Raw genomic sequence first — 16,979 nt, 5'->3', positions numbered from 1 at the left:
TTGTTAACCTTAATTGGGAGTTTTAATTGGACTAGTATTATAGAAGGGAAGGTAAAAGATAGGTTAGAGTAAGGAATTGTAAATAGTTTTGACTTAATTATTCTCATTTATACTTTAAGAAATAAAGTTGTTAATATTGACTTTAAATAGCTCTTGGCCACTCGAAGTTTTACAGATTACTACACGGGATAAATTTTTTCTGTGTTGCTGGTTTTAAATTAAGCAGGAGGGTTTACCCCATGTCATTACATTACCCATCCTGGGATATGACTTGTCAAGTATTAACACCACCTGAGATCATAAGAGTCAGAAAAGTTAAGGACAGAGAAATTTATCAAAAGCACTTTCACATCTTCATCTTTTTTCCATACTCACATTTGAAGGCAAGAATAAAGGAATAAACTCAGTAATATGAGTAACTTAATTTCTCAGCAAATTAAGTCTTGACAATCTGTTGATGACACTTCATGTTCATTCCCAATAATTAACTTTAGGTGTGCATCAAACTTGCTCACATTAATTACTTCATGTTGTGACACGTTTCAAGAAAAGAATAAATGTAACAAATGTGACAAAAATGTTTACACCAAGATATCACTTTTCCAATTATAACAAGGAAAACTTTATCAAATGGTCAAGAACCAACAATTCTTCTCTATATTTTCAGTTGGCATTGTATCCAAGTAGTCGAATTCAAATTAAAAGTAAAGCTTCATCACAGATTATAAACATCAACATTATACATATATGCTGCAGTGGGGTAATGGTGTCTTTGTGGAAATGTCAAAGGACTACTAATTCATAGTTTAAATCAACACTGGCAGCTAGTATAATTTAAAGTTAGTTAATAAATGTGGCCAAAACAAAATTCCCCATAATGGTCATTGATTGCTATAAAGTCATTTCAAAGAAAACCCGTCACCCTTACTTCATCTGACTTCATGTGACCCCAGACCCACAGTAATGTGGCGGACTCTTAATTACCCTAACCAGCCACTCAGTTCAGACAACAAAAGCTGGTTTTGTCAGCAATGCACACAACCCAAAAAGGATTTTTTTTTAAAAAATCCTCACATAATTTAGCACCTGGTACAAGGAAAGCCAGTCATCTGATTAATTATCCTTTACTATTTTCAGCTTTAAACAAGGGTAGGCGATGACCTAGTGGTAATTTCACTAGATTATGAATCCAGAGATCCAGGTAATGTTCTGGGGACCTGGGTTTGAATCCTGTACAGTGAATGGTGGAATTTGAATTCAATAATAATCCTGAAATAAGAGTCTGATGGTGATGATAATGCTGATTGTCAGGAAAAAGATGGGTATATGAATAGGAAGGGTTTGGAGGGATTTGGGCCGGGTACTAGCAGGTGGGACTAGATTGGGTTGGGATATCTGGTCGGCATGGACAGGTTGAACCGAAGGGTCTGTTTCCATGCTGCACATCTCTACGACTCTATGGTTCACAAATTATCTTTAGATAAGGAAATCTGCCACCCTTACCTACAGACCACGGCAATATGTTTGATATTTAACTACCTTCTGGGCAATTAGGGATGGGTAATAAATGTTGACCTTGTGATGCCCACAACCCACGAATGAATTTAAAACCTCTTTCAATTTAGGAAATTGTATTCTTAACTCTTGATATTATGCACATTGCTACAAAGCACTCCTGGTTCTTTACCCAATACTCAGTTAGCATTACTTTGCAGTTTCCTAATTGACTTAATTATTTCCAGAACAAAAAGCTATGCAACTCTAAATATAAAATCTAATTTAGCATGATCTGAGCATTACATCTTTGATCTTCTTTTAGCTTTAATAATGTCATGCACGACAGGCTTTGGCTACTTCACCAAGACAAATTTTTTTTTAAATATTGTGTTTTGTACTAGTCACATAAGTACTTTTGCTGAAAGTCATTCATTTCCATTGTTGGATATTTACCTGGACTTCTGCTCAAAGTTTCGAGAAGGATTAACTAAATCCATGCGTACCTGAAAAAATATTTTGTTCACATATCAACACAAAAATTGGCCCAGTATTACAAATAAATAAATGCAGATGGTGAAAATTTGAAATCAAAACAGACACGTGGGACACTCAATGCAGAGAGAGAGAAAGTCGGGGGTGGTGGAGGAAATACACAGAAACACATGGGCTTTCTGGAATCATCAAAAGCTTCCTTTCTAGCCTTTGCATTCTCAGCTGCCTCTTCTTCTTTCACCCTCGTACCTAATCCTTCATCACTTAATTAGTTTAAAAAAAGGGCTTCCTTAGAGTAAAGGCTTGTGGATAGACTCAATCAGCCATCTCACCTGGTTGGCCAGCTTTGAAACATTTGGTTCTTCACCAAGTGTCCTGACGTACGGAGTGAGTTTTTAAATTCTTCAAAGAGAATTAGCTTAGAGGCCTCCACAGATAGTGCCTGCACCCAACTGTATAAAGGTACATTACTTGATCTTTTCAAACTATATATGAAGCTGCAGGCTGTTTTTAACAGTTATGAAGTTTATTCTCTGAGCTTCAGTGAACCAACTCATAAGCACCGAGGATAAACTTTCAGGCCTTTGAGAATCCGTGGAAGTCTACTCAGAAATTGTGGCAGAAATCTTATGGGTTTTGTCTGTTTAAACTGCTTTGAATTAGTAGCATTCAGCTTTATGTGGGCGACCTCATTGTTTTCCAAGTTTTTCCCAATTAAATTCAAAATTACTCTCCATCTCCCTCTGCTCAAATATTGGGATGGCTAAAGCAAATTTAAATAGCTGTGCATGTGGTTTAAATCGGGGCAGATCTCTTCCTATCAGTACCTTCACTTTGTTCAAACTTTTTAAATTAAGATTCTTCTACTTCTCTTTTTCCCTTCTTTCATTCACTTGCCTCTCTACCTACCCTTTTATGCTTGAAATTCTAATTCTCACCTTTTCTATTTGAGCAGAATGTTTGCGAGGGCTACCTTTGTCTGTTTCTGGTTCTAAATGCAGCTGTTCTCCAAATTCAAATGTGAAGATTATTTGTTTTCAGTTTCAAGAGGACAATGTCTGCATACTGTTCCAATTTATTTCACTCTGTTCTAAAAGTCTATTAGCCTTGACAGGGAACATTTGTTTGCACTGTAGTATACAAGATACCTCAGGATTATATAATCAGGATTGACTCAATCCCCACTTCTGATTACACTCATTCATTTGTGGGTTCAATCAAGTGCCCAAATATTTGTTCCTGTTCAGGACGAGTTCAAGGCTGACAACCCTGGTGAGAAAGAAAAATAACTGTCCCTCTGCTCATTTCAATGGGCAATCTCATGTTTTAATGGTGATCCATAGTTCTAGAATCTCCCATAAAAAAGGGAGCATCCTCTCCGCATCTACACTGCCAGGCCCCTTATGATCTTATTTTTTCATCTGGTTGCTTCTTCCTCTGTTAAACTTTTAATGGATACAAGCCTATCTTGTCCAACTGTCCACATCAGGTATTAGTCTGGTAAACCTCTGAACTCCTTGCAATGAATGTCATCCTTCTTTAAATAAGATGACCAATAGTGCCCCATATAGAAGCAATTGGTAGCAGTTCAGAGAAGGTTTACCAGACATGGATAGGTTGGACAGGCTAGACTTGTATCCCATTAACAGCTAGCATTCCCAGATTACTACCTTGTGCCATTGCCTAATGACTGAATTTTCCTGGGCATTTCGATAGATGACTGAAAAGTTCAATTATGGGTGAGAAAGGAAAAGTGACAAATAAAATTTAAACCAGAGTTTTTGGGATTTCTTAAAAGCCAAATTATACACTTGTATAAAAGAAAGAGTAAAACATGCTTGGATGTTCTTATGGATACTACTTTATGCAGAATTTAAGAATTGTCTTTTTAAGGGGCTATCAAAAGTAAAAGATTGATACAAATCAACACTCCAAAACACGTGCTGAATCTGCCCCATTCATTTTTTTTTACTTTTGACAGCCCCTTAAAAAGACAATTCTTAAGGATACTACTTTATGTAGAATTTAAGAACATCCAAGCACATTTTATTCTTTCTTTAATACAAGTATATGATTTGGTTTTAAGAAATCCCAATAACTCAGGTTTCAATTTTATTTGTCACTTTTCCTTCCCACCCATAATTGAACTTTTCAGTGAACTTGTATAACTAATGGACTATAGTGAACTTCTCTGTACTCACACCTCTACATTGGTGTTAATCCAAAGATGAAATACATGACAAAAACACATTTTCTGGAGTAAAAGTTAGTTAAAAAAATTCTAAGATCATCTTTACATTCTATTCACTTATAAGAATATAAAGGCCATTCTTGACAGTCAAAAACACAGAACTTACTTAATCTTTGTATGTGTCTGTGGTTCTCAGTTTATCCCTATTCCTTTTTCTATCCCTGTACAAAAGTCAAAAGATATTTACAGATGAGGAAAGTCATTTATCAGTTTTGATTCATCTCTTCAAAAAGATGTCAATATATGCAAGTATAACAGTGAATGGCTTGCCTAATGATTTAGGCATTTGATTTCTCTATTCTATCAGGAAATTTATTCCACAATCTACATTTGATCACTTTTTGCATGACAAAATATTATACAGAGAAACCTTGATTATCTGACCGACACAGGCGGTATTTTGTTCGGATAATTGAATGTTCGGATAATCGAATGTCAGATAACAAGTTTAACCAAGCATTGGGACCTTGCAATCTTGCCGGATAATCTGAAATTTGGATAACTGAATGCCGAATAATTGAGGTTCCTCTGTATGAAGAAAAATACATTTCTTTGGAATTAACTACTTACCGAGTCTCTGCATACTCAGGTGTCTGAACCCAGTAATCTCAGCTACCACTCCCTCGTTCACAACTTGACTAATTAATACTTGTTCTTTGCTACCCTTTAGTTAGCTGTTTAAACCATTCTTAGATCTTATATTGAATTCCATACCACTGAATTTAATTAACTATGTGTTTAACATGTTAAATGCCCTTGTAAAGTTATAGAGTACATCAAATTACAATCCAAATTACCTTCTCAAATACTTGAGGGGCTCATCTGAAAAGAAACTTTAAAATATTTAATTATCACAAATCACAATGTAGTTAGGTGCTCTTTTTAACTCTCCATATACAGTTGTCCTATGAAGTGAACAGCAAGCCGATGGGTAATTGTTTCGCCTTGTGGGTTGAAACTGCCTTGATAGCCGTCCTCTGCAAGACCTTCTTCTGTCATCATATCATTTTGAGGGAATGGTTCGACTGTCTAAGGGATTGGAGCCACTGTCCAATGAGGAGTGCCCTCCACCTTATATTCTAGAAATGGAAAACAGCCACTCCTATGGGCACACACCTACCTCCCTGCATCTGTGAAGGACAGGGACTTGCAAGAATGATTCCAGGCATCTCAGTCCCCACTCACCTTGCCAATATCATACTAGGTTCACTGACAATGCAATAACATGGGGGAGAAAGTGAGGTCTGCAGATGCTGGAGATCAGAGCTGAAAATGTGTTGCTGGAAAAGCGCAGCAGGTCAGCCAGCATCCAAGGAACAGGAGATTCGATGTTTTGGGCATAAGCCCTTCTTCAGGAATGAGGAAAGTGTGTCCAGCAGGCTAAGATAAAAGGTAGGGAGGAGGGACTTGGGGGAGGGAGATGGAGATGTGATAGGTGGAAGGAGGTCAAGGTGAGGGTGATAGGCCAGAGTGGGGTGGGGGCGGAGAGGTCAGGGCAGCACGGTGGCACAGCTGTTAGCACTGCTGCCTCACAGCGCCAGGGACCTGGATTCAATTCCCACCTCGGGCAACTGTCTGTGTGGAGTTTGCACATTCTCCCCATATCTGCGTGGGTTTCCCCCAGGTGCTCCGGTTTCCTCCCACAGTCCAAAGATGTGCAGGTTAGGTGAATTGGCCATGCTAAATTTCCCATAGTGTTAAGTGTAGGGTTGCTCTTTGGAGGGTCGGTGTGGACTTGTTGGGCCGAAGGGCCTGTTTCCACACTGTAAGTAATCTAATCTAAAAATAAAAGGTCAGGAAGAAGATTGCAGGTTAGGAAGGCGGTGCTGAGTTCGAGGGATTCGACTGAGACAAAGTGGGGGGAGGGGAAATGAGGAAACTGGAGAAATCTGAGTTCATCCCTTGTGGTTGGAGGGTTCCCAGGCGGAAGATGAGGCGCTCTTCCTCCAGCCGTCGTGTAGTTGTGTTCTGCCGGTGGAGGAGTCCAAGGACCTGCATGTCCTCGGTGGAGTGGGAGGGGGAGTTAAAGTGTTGAGCCACGGGGTGATTGGGTTGGTTGGTTCGGGCCCCGGAGGTGTTCTCTGAAGCGTTCCGCAAGTAAGCGGCCTGTCTCCCCAATATAGAGGAGGCCACATCGGGTGCAGTGGATGCAATAGATGATGTGTGTGGAGGTGCAGGTGAATTTGTGGTCGATATGGAAGGATCCCTTGGGGCCTTGGAAAGAAGTAAGGGAGGAGGTGTGGGCGCAAGTTTTGCATTTCTTGCGGTTGCAGAGGAAGGTGCCAGGAGTGGAGGTTGGGTTGGTGGGGGGTGTGGACCTGACGAGAGAGTCACGGACGGATGGTCTTTTCGGAACGCTGATAGGGGAGGGGAGGGAAATATATACATGGAGGCCCACACCAATCACTGGAGCTATTTTTCACTCACCAGTCACTAAGAAGCAGCAGCAGGGCTGAAGAAATGGCAACAGTCATTGCTTGGACTAATTTCTCCACAATGTGAACAGGGAATGCACAGCCCCCAGCAGCTCCAAAGAAAATGTTACATCACTTCCATTTAAGTGTATTGTTGTTGCATTGCAGCCAAATCCAAAGCATATTATCTTGAACATCTGCATGGACCTAGTTTCCCTGAATCCTTTGACTGTCTGTGGCCTCAACTGTCAAAGCCTCTTCCAGTTATTTGTACACATCTAAACCACAGCCTCAAATCTAATCAAGAGCACATACCCCAAGATAAGAATATCTGCATTGGTAAAAAGTGCAGGAAATGACATAACATTGGATCGGAGGATCCTTCCTCCTCAGAAGTGCCTCAGTTTTTCCAGCCACAAAGCAATCCTGACCTGTACGAGAACATCAACAAGCAAGTTTCAAGAGTATTTCATTTCCTAATCCAAGCCATGCTTCCTGTGGTTGAGGGCCATCAGTCCATGATGACAGCACAAGGATGCCACTCGCACATATGGTCAAGGAACTTGAGGGGCCAATGACAGACAGCAGCTTCTAACTGAGACACAGCGCATCTCCTCCACTTCCCGCACCTCCACCCTCAAATCCCCCTCCTCCAACCACAACAAGGATAGAAACCCTCCCCCAGTCCTCACCTTCCATGCCACTAATCTCCAGATACAATGCATCATTCTCCACCATTTCTGCCACCTACAGTCAGATCCCACCACCAGAGATATATTTCCCTCCCAACCAATATCTGTATTCCGCACAGATCATTCCCTCTGCGACTCCCTTGTTAGGTCCATGCACCCATCCACCAACCCAGCCTCCACACCTGGCATCTTGCCTTGCCACCACGAGGTGTAAAACCTGCACCCGCACCTCCCCCCCACCTCACCTCCATCCAAGACCTCAAGGGATTTTTTCACACGTGGCAGAGATATTCCTGCACATTCACCCAACTCATCCACTGTATCCGTTGCTCTCAATGTGGTCTCCTCTACATTGACGAGACAGGACGCCAACTTGTAGAGTGTTTCAGGGAAACATCTCTGGGACACACGTACCAAACAACCCCATCGCCCTGTGGCCAACCACTTCAACTGCCCCTCCCACTCCCCCCTAAGAACGTCATCTACAGCCAAATCAAAGCCACCTGCCAACTGGAGGAAGGCGGCCTCATCTTCCACCTTGGGACCCTTCAACCACAAGGCATCAACATCAACTTCACTAGTTTCCAAATCTCCCTCAACCCTCCTCATCCCAGATCCAACCGTCCAACTCAGAATTGCCCTCTTGACCTGTCCATCTTCCTTCACATTTACTCGCTCCACCCTCCCCAATAACCTATCACAATCACCCCCCACCTGCATCCACCCATCACCTTACCACCCACCCTGTCTCCAGCCCCACACCCCTATTTACTGCTCATCTCCCTTCCCCCTTCACATTCCGGATGGAGGGCTTATGCCCAAAACGTCGACTCTCCTCCTCCAATCGACTCAGATGGGGTTTTTCCAACAATGGCAATGGACTCATGGTCATCATTAGACTCTTAATTCCAGACTGTTTTGAATTAAAATTCCACCATCTGCCACAGCAGGATTTGACCCAGGTTCCCAGAACACTAACTGGGTCTCTGGATTAACAGCCCAACAATAATATCATCTTCCCTCAAATTAAGGCTTCTAATCCCTTAAAAACTTCCTCTTACATAGACGAACAAAAAAAGCAGGGAGACAATTCAATGGTTTCTGTTCACTGTTTGCAGAGATAATTCTTATGCTGCTCAGAACATTGTTTTTCAGTTGTCTTTTTTTGGCTGCTTCCACTGGTTCGCAAGACACAAGGCGGCTGATTACCAAGTTCTCTGTCTTATCAGTTAAAAGTCACAGCTAACTATAACTGAAAGAAAGGTGAACTAGTTTTCTTCAGTTAAAAATGGCTTTTACTGCAGAAAACAGATACACACCTTCTCGGCCAGTGGGGATCAAATAACTTCACTTGGTATCTTATTCCCAGCTCCAAATGTTCAATTATCTGAGAATCAGGATGTTGTCAAGCAAAAGGCTTTTGTTATGAATAACTAGTCCATTAATCAAATTATTGTTGTCACTGACTTGTATCTGCACATAACCCGAGCTCCAGTTTACCTACAACCGAAATTTCAATTACTTTTTTTTCGAAAAACTGTTTACAAAACACTCACCATGAGTGTCAGGTTACTTGTTCTCAAATCATGCAGCAAGTTTTTAAAACAGTTCTCATTTCAGTCCACAATTTTAAAAAAAAGAAAATTTTTTTTTACATATTAATATTGAAAACAAACTATCATATGGCATACATGACGACAAATTTGGCAGCATCAAAACCTTATTGGACAACAGTGGCATAGGGAAGGGAATCTAGCCTATCCAGTCTAAGCTACAGGTGACTTCCAAACCACAGCAACAGTGCTGATTCCAGCGAGCTTTTTTGGTTGCAAGGAATGCAGATTACCTAATCTTCGAGGGATTGGCAAAAACTGCGGTCTTTATCAGTAATGCCAAAAATAAATAAATTTTAGAATAAGATACTGCCATATCAATTTCCTACATAAGTACTGATCCGTAAATCAACACTGAACACCAGTTCATTCAACAGGACAAAAAACAATTTCAGCTGACAAAGAGTTTTATCTCCACTTAAAGATATCTAAAACCATATAAATAATCCAGAGAGGTAGATTTTTTACAATGGGATCTGCTGGAAAGTTTAAGAACTACCTAAATGCCACAGTTTAAATGAATTAAAATGACACAATTTTAAGTTATTGCAACCAAAATCGTTGAAGGAGCACTTCAAAGGAGAATTATTCACCAGTACTTGAGAGGCCTCTGGATTTTCAAAACCTTTTTTTTTGGTGCGTGTTAAAAATATATACATTTCTTACCTGCATTTGTTTCCTTCCTCGGAATCAGCAGTGTGAACTCGGAAGGGCGGAAGCTCGAAGAAACGAACAAAGCAGTTGCAAAGCCTTGTGCTGCCCTTTCCCTGTTTCTCCACAAGAGAAATACGAAGTGTATTGCCAACTAAAACAAAAGTGACAGAGCAACTTGAGTGCGTGTTCTTGTCGGCTGCTCTAAAACCCGGTATAAGTGTCCAAAGCAGGCTGTACGCTGTTTGGGAACCGGCTGTTGAGTCCCCTGCCCCGCTCGAGCAACAGCGGTTGCTTTCCCCCACTCCCGAGCACCAGCGCGAGGACACAAGCAAACAAACGTCACTTGTCACGCAGAGCTCTTTTCAAACGATTCTCGATTATTTTCTGTTAAATCACCCGGCGAGTGCTCACCCAAATGCCGTCCGCCTAACCACCCTTCGGCGCGGGAGAGTAAATTGAACCAAGAAAAAAGGTTCCGCTGCTCCTCTACCAGCCTTGGAGAAAAGTCAACAGTTAAAAGAAAGGTTTGAGGGGATGTTGCAGTTGCATCGTTTTTCTTGATGATCTCATTTCATCCTATTCAAACATTTCGAGTTTTAGCTTATGGTAAGTTCACAGTTAGCTCCTTTACTTTTAATCGCCCACATGGAAATAGACTAAATTAGTACTAATGTATTAATTTTCATATTGAAAATATTACGTAGCTCAATCATGAGAAAATATTTTGGTTGAAATAGTTACAAAATGCTACAATAAAATATTAGATATCAGAACTTATAATAAATATTCAGCATTAACGTCTGTCACTGATAGAAGTTACAAATTTTATCATGAAAATGTACCATTCAGCCCACTGTCCTAAAAATGCTCTTTCAGCATATAACTTGTTTATACAATTAAACTTATATACTTATGTTTGTTTCATTAACTTAATATGGAACTGGGACAGAGTGATTTCTGTCACATCATTTATAAAAGCCGACAAACTTGTACATAGATCTGATGACAGCAAATCAGATAAATCGCCCAATGTGACATGCAGTTAAGGATCAATCCCAGTGCAAAATGGTGCATTTATTGTATCAAATAACACATCAACGTTCAGCCACGGGCCAGTGGGATTGGTTGGTGCAGGTGTCCCAGAGATGTTCTCTAAAGTGCTCTGCATCAATCAACCCCACCACCCCATGGCTGAACATTTCAACTCCCCTTCCCACTCTGCTGAGGATATACAGGTCCTGAGCCTCCTCCATCGCCACTCCCTCACCACCCGATGCCTGGAGGAAGAACGCCTTATCTTCTGCCTCAGAACCCTTCAATCCCAGGGCATCAATGTGTACTTCACCAGTTTCCTCATTTCCCCTTCCCCCACCTTACCCCAGTTCCAACCTCACAACTCAGGACTGCTCTCATGACCTGTCAATCTTCCTTCCCACCTATCTGCTCCACTCTCCTCTCTGACCTATCACCTTTACCCCCACCACCAACCACCTATTGAACTCTCAGCTACCTTCTCCCTAGCCCCACCTCCATCCCCCCTCCCATTTATCTCTCCATCTCTGAGGATCCCAGCCTCATTCCTGATAATGGGCTCTGGTTCGAAATGTCGATTTTCCTGCTCCTCGGATGCTGCCTCACCTGCTGTGCTTTTCTAGCAACACACTCTCAACTCTGATGTCCAGCATCTGCAGACTTCACTGTCTCCTAATGCGCCTAACACTATGGGCAATTTAGCATGGCCAATTCACCTAACCTGTACATCTTTGGACTGTGGGATGAAACCGCAGCACCCGAAGGAAACCTGCACAGACATAGGGAGAATGTGCAAATTTCACACGGACAGTTGCCCGAGGCAGGAATTGAACCTGGGTTCCTGGTACTGAGGCAGCAGTGCCAACCACTGAGTCACCGTGCTACCCTCAGATCTTTCCAGATTGTTCTCTGGTTTCCTGATACTCTCTGTCTGATATCTCTAATCCAAACACTCACTTATTTTCTATGTGAACCAGTTGAATCCAAGTTTACAGCTTTCTTTTCTACACTGGACTTGACCCTCGCATTCTGGTAGTAGTTTGCTACAAGTGTCTAGATTAGAGTGGTGCTGGAAAAGCACAGCAGGTCAGGCAGCATCTGAGGAGCAGGAAAATCAACGTTTCGGGCAAAAGCCCTTCATCATTCCTTCATCACTCTAATCTAGACTCTGGTTTCCAGCATCTGCAGTCATCACTTTTGCGTAGTTTGCTACAAGGTCAAGGTTTTGAAATAATTTCCGTGAATTATGCTTCCTCAGTCTTTCCTCATTCCTCAGTTGCCTAATCCTTATTATTGGTTCAGTTGTGGTTTTATACATCTTTTTAAAGGCCGACTGTAATGCATTGGCTAGAGTTATGCATATTGAACAATTGATATTTGCACTGTTATATTGTAAAGTTATTTGGATAAATACTTGAACCGAAAAGGTTTGAAGGGATATGGGCCAAATATGGTCAAGTGGAACTAGTTTAGTTCGGGAACATAGTCAGCATGGACCAACTGGACCGAACGGTTTGTTTCCATGTTGTATGAATCTGTGGCTCTATCACTGTACTTGTGAACTTACTGATGGTACCTCCTATATTCTTAGGCATCTTAAGAACTGGCCAATTTCAGGAAATGCGTTCCCATTCTGTGTCAGGAGTAGTCCTGTAAGACTTATAATGTTTAAGAAATGTTTACAACTTGCTAGATTTATGTTCATTTATATGAAGGTGTGAGTACGTACTGTACCTTTAAGAGAGTTGAAAGGCTAGCAAGGACTGTTTGAAAGCTCAGAGTGTCCTGAACAAGGTAAAAATGTAACACTTGATCGAAACACAACTCCAGCTATTTGTTGCTATGGAACAAAAACAAATTCAAATTCAGTTTAAATGATGACCCAAGATATCAAAATCCAATCGAATTTGAAATATAATCTTTTTGATTACATCAAAACCAATGAAATGATCTGATGTTTTGGGGTATAAAACTGGACATTTTGAACAGTTAGTGGGAGAACTACAAAGAACTGCCAAGCACCAACATGTACATGCTGCTAGCTGAATAGCTGTTTGAAGGGTACCTGTTCATATGAAAGATCTGTGAAGCAGAATACTGAAGAAAAGGTGACAGAGGAAAATCTGCAGAGGAAGATACAAAGAGAAGATTCGACAGCTAGCTGGTTTTAAAAGTTGAATCTTTTTGTAAATCTTAATCAGGTTTCTTTTATCAGACAAGCATTGTAGAATGGGAGATAAAAGATATGTTTAAGAGAATGGAGCTGTAAATATTTGTTTAGTGTTCTCTTTTGGACTTTAAGAATAACATTGTGAATGTTTACCTTAAATAGTGACCTCTGGGATAGTTCTTTCCTTCTTGAAATTTAACAGATTACGGTGTGAGGTGAGGTTCTATGTGTGTCATGTTTAAATTAGCAGAGGGATTTACCCCATGTTGTAACACCATTCAATCAGGCCCATTGGTAGATCTCAGAGCATTTCAGAGAAGCCTTATTCTTGAGGGAAAACCTAGTCTGGAGTTAGGAATTTTTTAATACTGGACGTACTGTGACTAACCCCCTGGCTTGAAATCAGACAAGTCCCTTGACTGAGCATGGTCCTCCTTGACCTGATTAGGCATTAGTCCCCTTTGACTTCAGAAATGCCATTGAAGCACATGCACTGCATTTGCCACGTAAGCTGCTGGCAAATGCTGTAGGTATGTCAGTAATGTGTCTAATATGTAGTATAATGCCATGTCCACTCATTGGACTGTTCTATATTCCTAGGTGTGACAAGTCTGTCTCTCTGTGCTGAAAATGTGTTGCTGGTTAAAGCACAGCAGGTTAGGCAGCATCCAAGGAACAGGAAATTCGACGTTTCGGGCCAGAGCCCTTCTACAAAGTTAAGAAAGCCACAGAAGTTAGTGGGTGTAACTAAGCACAGAAGAGCCTGTGCGCTAAAAAGCAATTCAAGCCATTGAGGCTGGCAGTGTCCATGTAAGGGCAAAATGAATGAGAGCTAAGGAATTAAGGACTATAAGATGCATCCAGTGTAGATGCATTAGATTTGTGTTTATTCCTATGTGCAAAGGGACCTGACAGAAACATATTAGTCATAGATGAAAAAAAAATGAAGTCCTTGGAGGACTGAAATGGAGTGTGATTTTGGCCAAGAGCAAGCATGATGATATGTTGAGACTTATGGTTTGCTCTTGCCAACTTGTATTGATGAAAGCAGGAGGAAGGTGTGATGGATATGGAAAGGACCTTGTGGTGAAAACAGAGTTGAATGAAAATCTGAAGAGGCAAACACTGAGCTGCTATCACCAAGTAATCATTCTGATTTTCCTATTAGATTAGCACCTCCTAGTTTCTCAAGGAAAGAATGGAAAATGAGAAGCTGCATTGAAATGAGGTGAGTTGAGCAATTAATGATTCAGGTTTAGACAATAGGTGCAGGAGTAGGCCATTCTGCCCTTTAAGCCAGCACCACCATTCATTATAATCATGGCTGATCATCCTCAATCAGTATCCTTCATTCTCAATCAAAATCAGTTTAGATTTAGACTTTATTGTCACATGTACTCCAAGTGCAAAAGTAAAGGAGTACATGAAAAATTTTCAAGTTGCCATGCATGGCGCCATCTTAGGTAAAAGTACCAAGGTAGAAACACTTAAGAACAAGGTAGAAAGAAATAATGAACAAAGTTAACAGTTAAACATTACAGTCACTCTTACTATAGTGTAAAACAAAGAAATAAATAAATAAAAGTTAAATATTACAGTCCTTCTGAGAATTAAGTTGAAAAATGAAGAAATAAACTTAAAAGTTCAGCCAGTTCAGTCTTTCTTAAGTGCTTCATCATGCTATAACTGCATTTCCTACAAGGGCTGGATCTCCTCCGCTTTGGCACATTTTCCCCATACTGGTTCAATTTTCCCTGCTCGTGTCATTGCTACAGATGTCAAGGCGATCTCCATCTCTGCCTTGAGGTTATTCCTGGCATCTCAATTTGCCAAAGTACTGATCCATGCTTTCAGCTGGACTGCCAAAGCCTCCGATCCAGTCACCATCTGTGCCAGCCCTCAGCCTCACCTTCAGTCTACATGCCAGGCATTGTGAACTCGCCGAGTCTCCTGGACCAGGCCTCCAGCCACTGCCTCACTCTGGATATCTTGCCAACTGAAAATGTGTTGCTGGTTAAAGCACAGCAGGTCAGGCAGCATCCAAGGACGTTTCGGGCCAGAGCCCTTCATCAGGAATGAGGAGAGGGTGCCAGGCAGGCTAATATAAAAGGTAGGGAGGAGGGACTTGGGGGAGGGGCAATGGCGATGTGATAGGTGGAAGGAGGTCAAGGTGAGGGTGATAGGCCGGAGTGGGGTGGGGGCGGAGAGGTCAGGAAGAAGATTGCAGGTTAGGAGGGCAGTGCTGAGTTCGAGGGAATCGACTGAGACAAGGTGGGGGGAGGGGAAATGAGGAAACTGGAGAAACCTGAGTTCATCCCTTGTGGTTGGAGGGTTCCCAGGCGGAAGATGAGGCGCTCTTCCTCCAACCGTCGTGTTGTTATGTTCTGGCGATGGAGGAGTCCAAGGACCTGCATGTCCTCGGTGGAGTGGGAGGGAGAGTTAAAGTGTTGAGCCACGGGGTGGTTGGGTTGGTTGGTCCGGGCGTCCCAGAGGTGTTCCCTGAAGCGTTCCGCAAGTAGGCGGCCCGTCTCCCCAGTATAGAGGAGGCCACATCGGGTGCAGCAGATGCAATAGATGATGTGTGTGGAGGTACAGGTGAATTTGTGGCGGATATGGAAGAATCCCTTGGGACCTTGGAGAGAAGTAAGGGAGGAGGTGTGGGCACAAGTTTTGCATTTCTTGTGGTTGCAGGGGAAGGTGCCGGTAGTGGAGGTTGGGTTGGTGGAGGGTGTGGACCTGACGAGGGAATCACAAAGGGAGTGGTATTTGCGGAACGCTGATAGGGGAGGGGAGGGAAATATATCCCTGGTGGAGGGGTCCGTTTGGAGGTGGCGGAAATGACAGCGGATGATACGCTGTATACGGAGGTTGGTGGGGTGGTAGGTGAGAACCAATGGGGTTCTATCTTGGTGGCGGTTGGAGGGGCGGGGCTCAAGGGCGGAGGAGCGGGAAGTGGAGGAGATGCGGTGGAGGGCATCGTCGATCACGTCTGGGGGGAATCTGCGGTCCTTGAAGAAGGAGGCCATCTGGGCTGTACGGTATTGGAACTGGTCCTCCTGGGAGCAGATGCGGCGGAGACGAAGGAATTGGGAATATGGGTTGGCGTTTTTACAGGGGGCAGAGTGGGAGGAGGTGTAGTTCAGGTAGCTGTGGGAGTCAGTCGGTTTATAGTAGATGTCTGTGTTGATTCGGTCGCCCGAGATAGAAATGGAAAGGTCTAGGAAGGGGAGGGAGGAGTCTGAGACAGTCCAGGTGAATTTGAGGTCGGGATGGAAGGTGTTGGTAAAGTTGATGAACTGTTCAACCTCCTCGTGGGAGCATGAGGCAGCGCCAATACAGTCAGGTGAAGGATAAATCCTTCTTTCACATTATCCACAATATCTGCCTTAACACTGCTCAAAGGGAAGGAGTTTGAGATCCCACTTTGGTCAGGAAGACGGCGGGGAGCCTAGCCAACATGCTGATTTCCTGAATTCCCCATTCTGAATATCAACTACTTTAATTAATACAGGCACAGGTTGCACCCTTCAAGCCACCTGCTCCACATTTTGGGCAGATGACTGTGCTTGTTAACAGTTTTGGTAAATATGGGCAATGGAGACCAACTGGAATTTTCCAGTCAGCCTTCAATTTTCTGATGCAGAGGGAAGTGGTTTAGCTGCCTGTCGACAGATTTATAGGTCCTTCCCAACTATCAAGGTGGAGTTGCAGCCAAAGGCTGACCTCTAAAATTGTGTCCGTGCCCCTAACTCCAAGATTGGTGTCCTGAGTGCTTTATTTCTTTTAAAAAATGGCTGAGAAGTAGCTGGCCTCTAATTGATTGTACATCTTCAGGAGCACCCCTACTCTTTTAATTGAACATAGAACCTGTCTGCATGTCTTTTTGAGGGAGGGGTGGGGAGGAAGGTCCCAATGAGTGACTGTCTGCTCTAAAATCAAAATTCATCTCAGTGAATCAAGAATTTTTCTGTGGCTCAAAATTTAAATTCAAATTTTAAATGACACTGTATTTCAGTTTCACCAAACAAATAAAAAGCTCACAAGGAATGAGGTCAGTGATATAGAATGGAAGTTCAGAGGTAACAGGGAAGGCAAATGGAATATTGGTTTTATTTAAAAAAGAATAGCATTTAACAACAGGGAAGTCTTGCTAAAACTATACAA

At 42.3% G+C, this 16,979-nt stretch overlaps 1 protein-coding gene across 2 annotated transcripts in view; it reads right to left on the bottom strand.

The window, feature by feature from the left end:
• Window positions 1-9,984, bottom strand: part of LOC132824965 (protein FAM118A-like) — a 61,683-nt gene extending 51,699 nt beyond the window's left edge. For both annotated transcript variants that reach the window (XM_060839889.1, XM_060839890.1), the window contains exons 1-3: window positions 9,626-9,984; window positions 4,347-4,401; window positions 1,951-2,000 (exon numbers count right to left, since the gene is read on the bottom strand). Coding sequence is in view for 1 of the 2 variants with exons in the window: in XM_060839890.1 (XP_060695873.1) it covers window positions 1,951-1,994 (44 nt within the window). In the remaining variant the exon portion in view is untranslated. The remainder of the gene's footprint in view (window positions 1-1,950; window positions 2,001-4,346; window positions 4,402-9,625) is intronic.
• Window positions 9,985-16,979: the final 6,995 nt, after the last annotated feature.

The sequence above is a fragment of the Hemiscyllium ocellatum genome, chromosome 19 (genome assembly GCF_020745735.1).
Source record: "Hemiscyllium ocellatum isolate sHemOce1 chromosome 19, sHemOce1.pat.X.cur, whole genome shotgun sequence".
NCBI classification, from domain to species: Eukaryota; Metazoa; Chordata; class Chondrichthyes; order Orectolobiformes; family Hemiscylliidae; genus Hemiscyllium; species Hemiscyllium ocellatum.
This window is presented reverse-complemented; position numbering and strand designations above follow the sequence as displayed.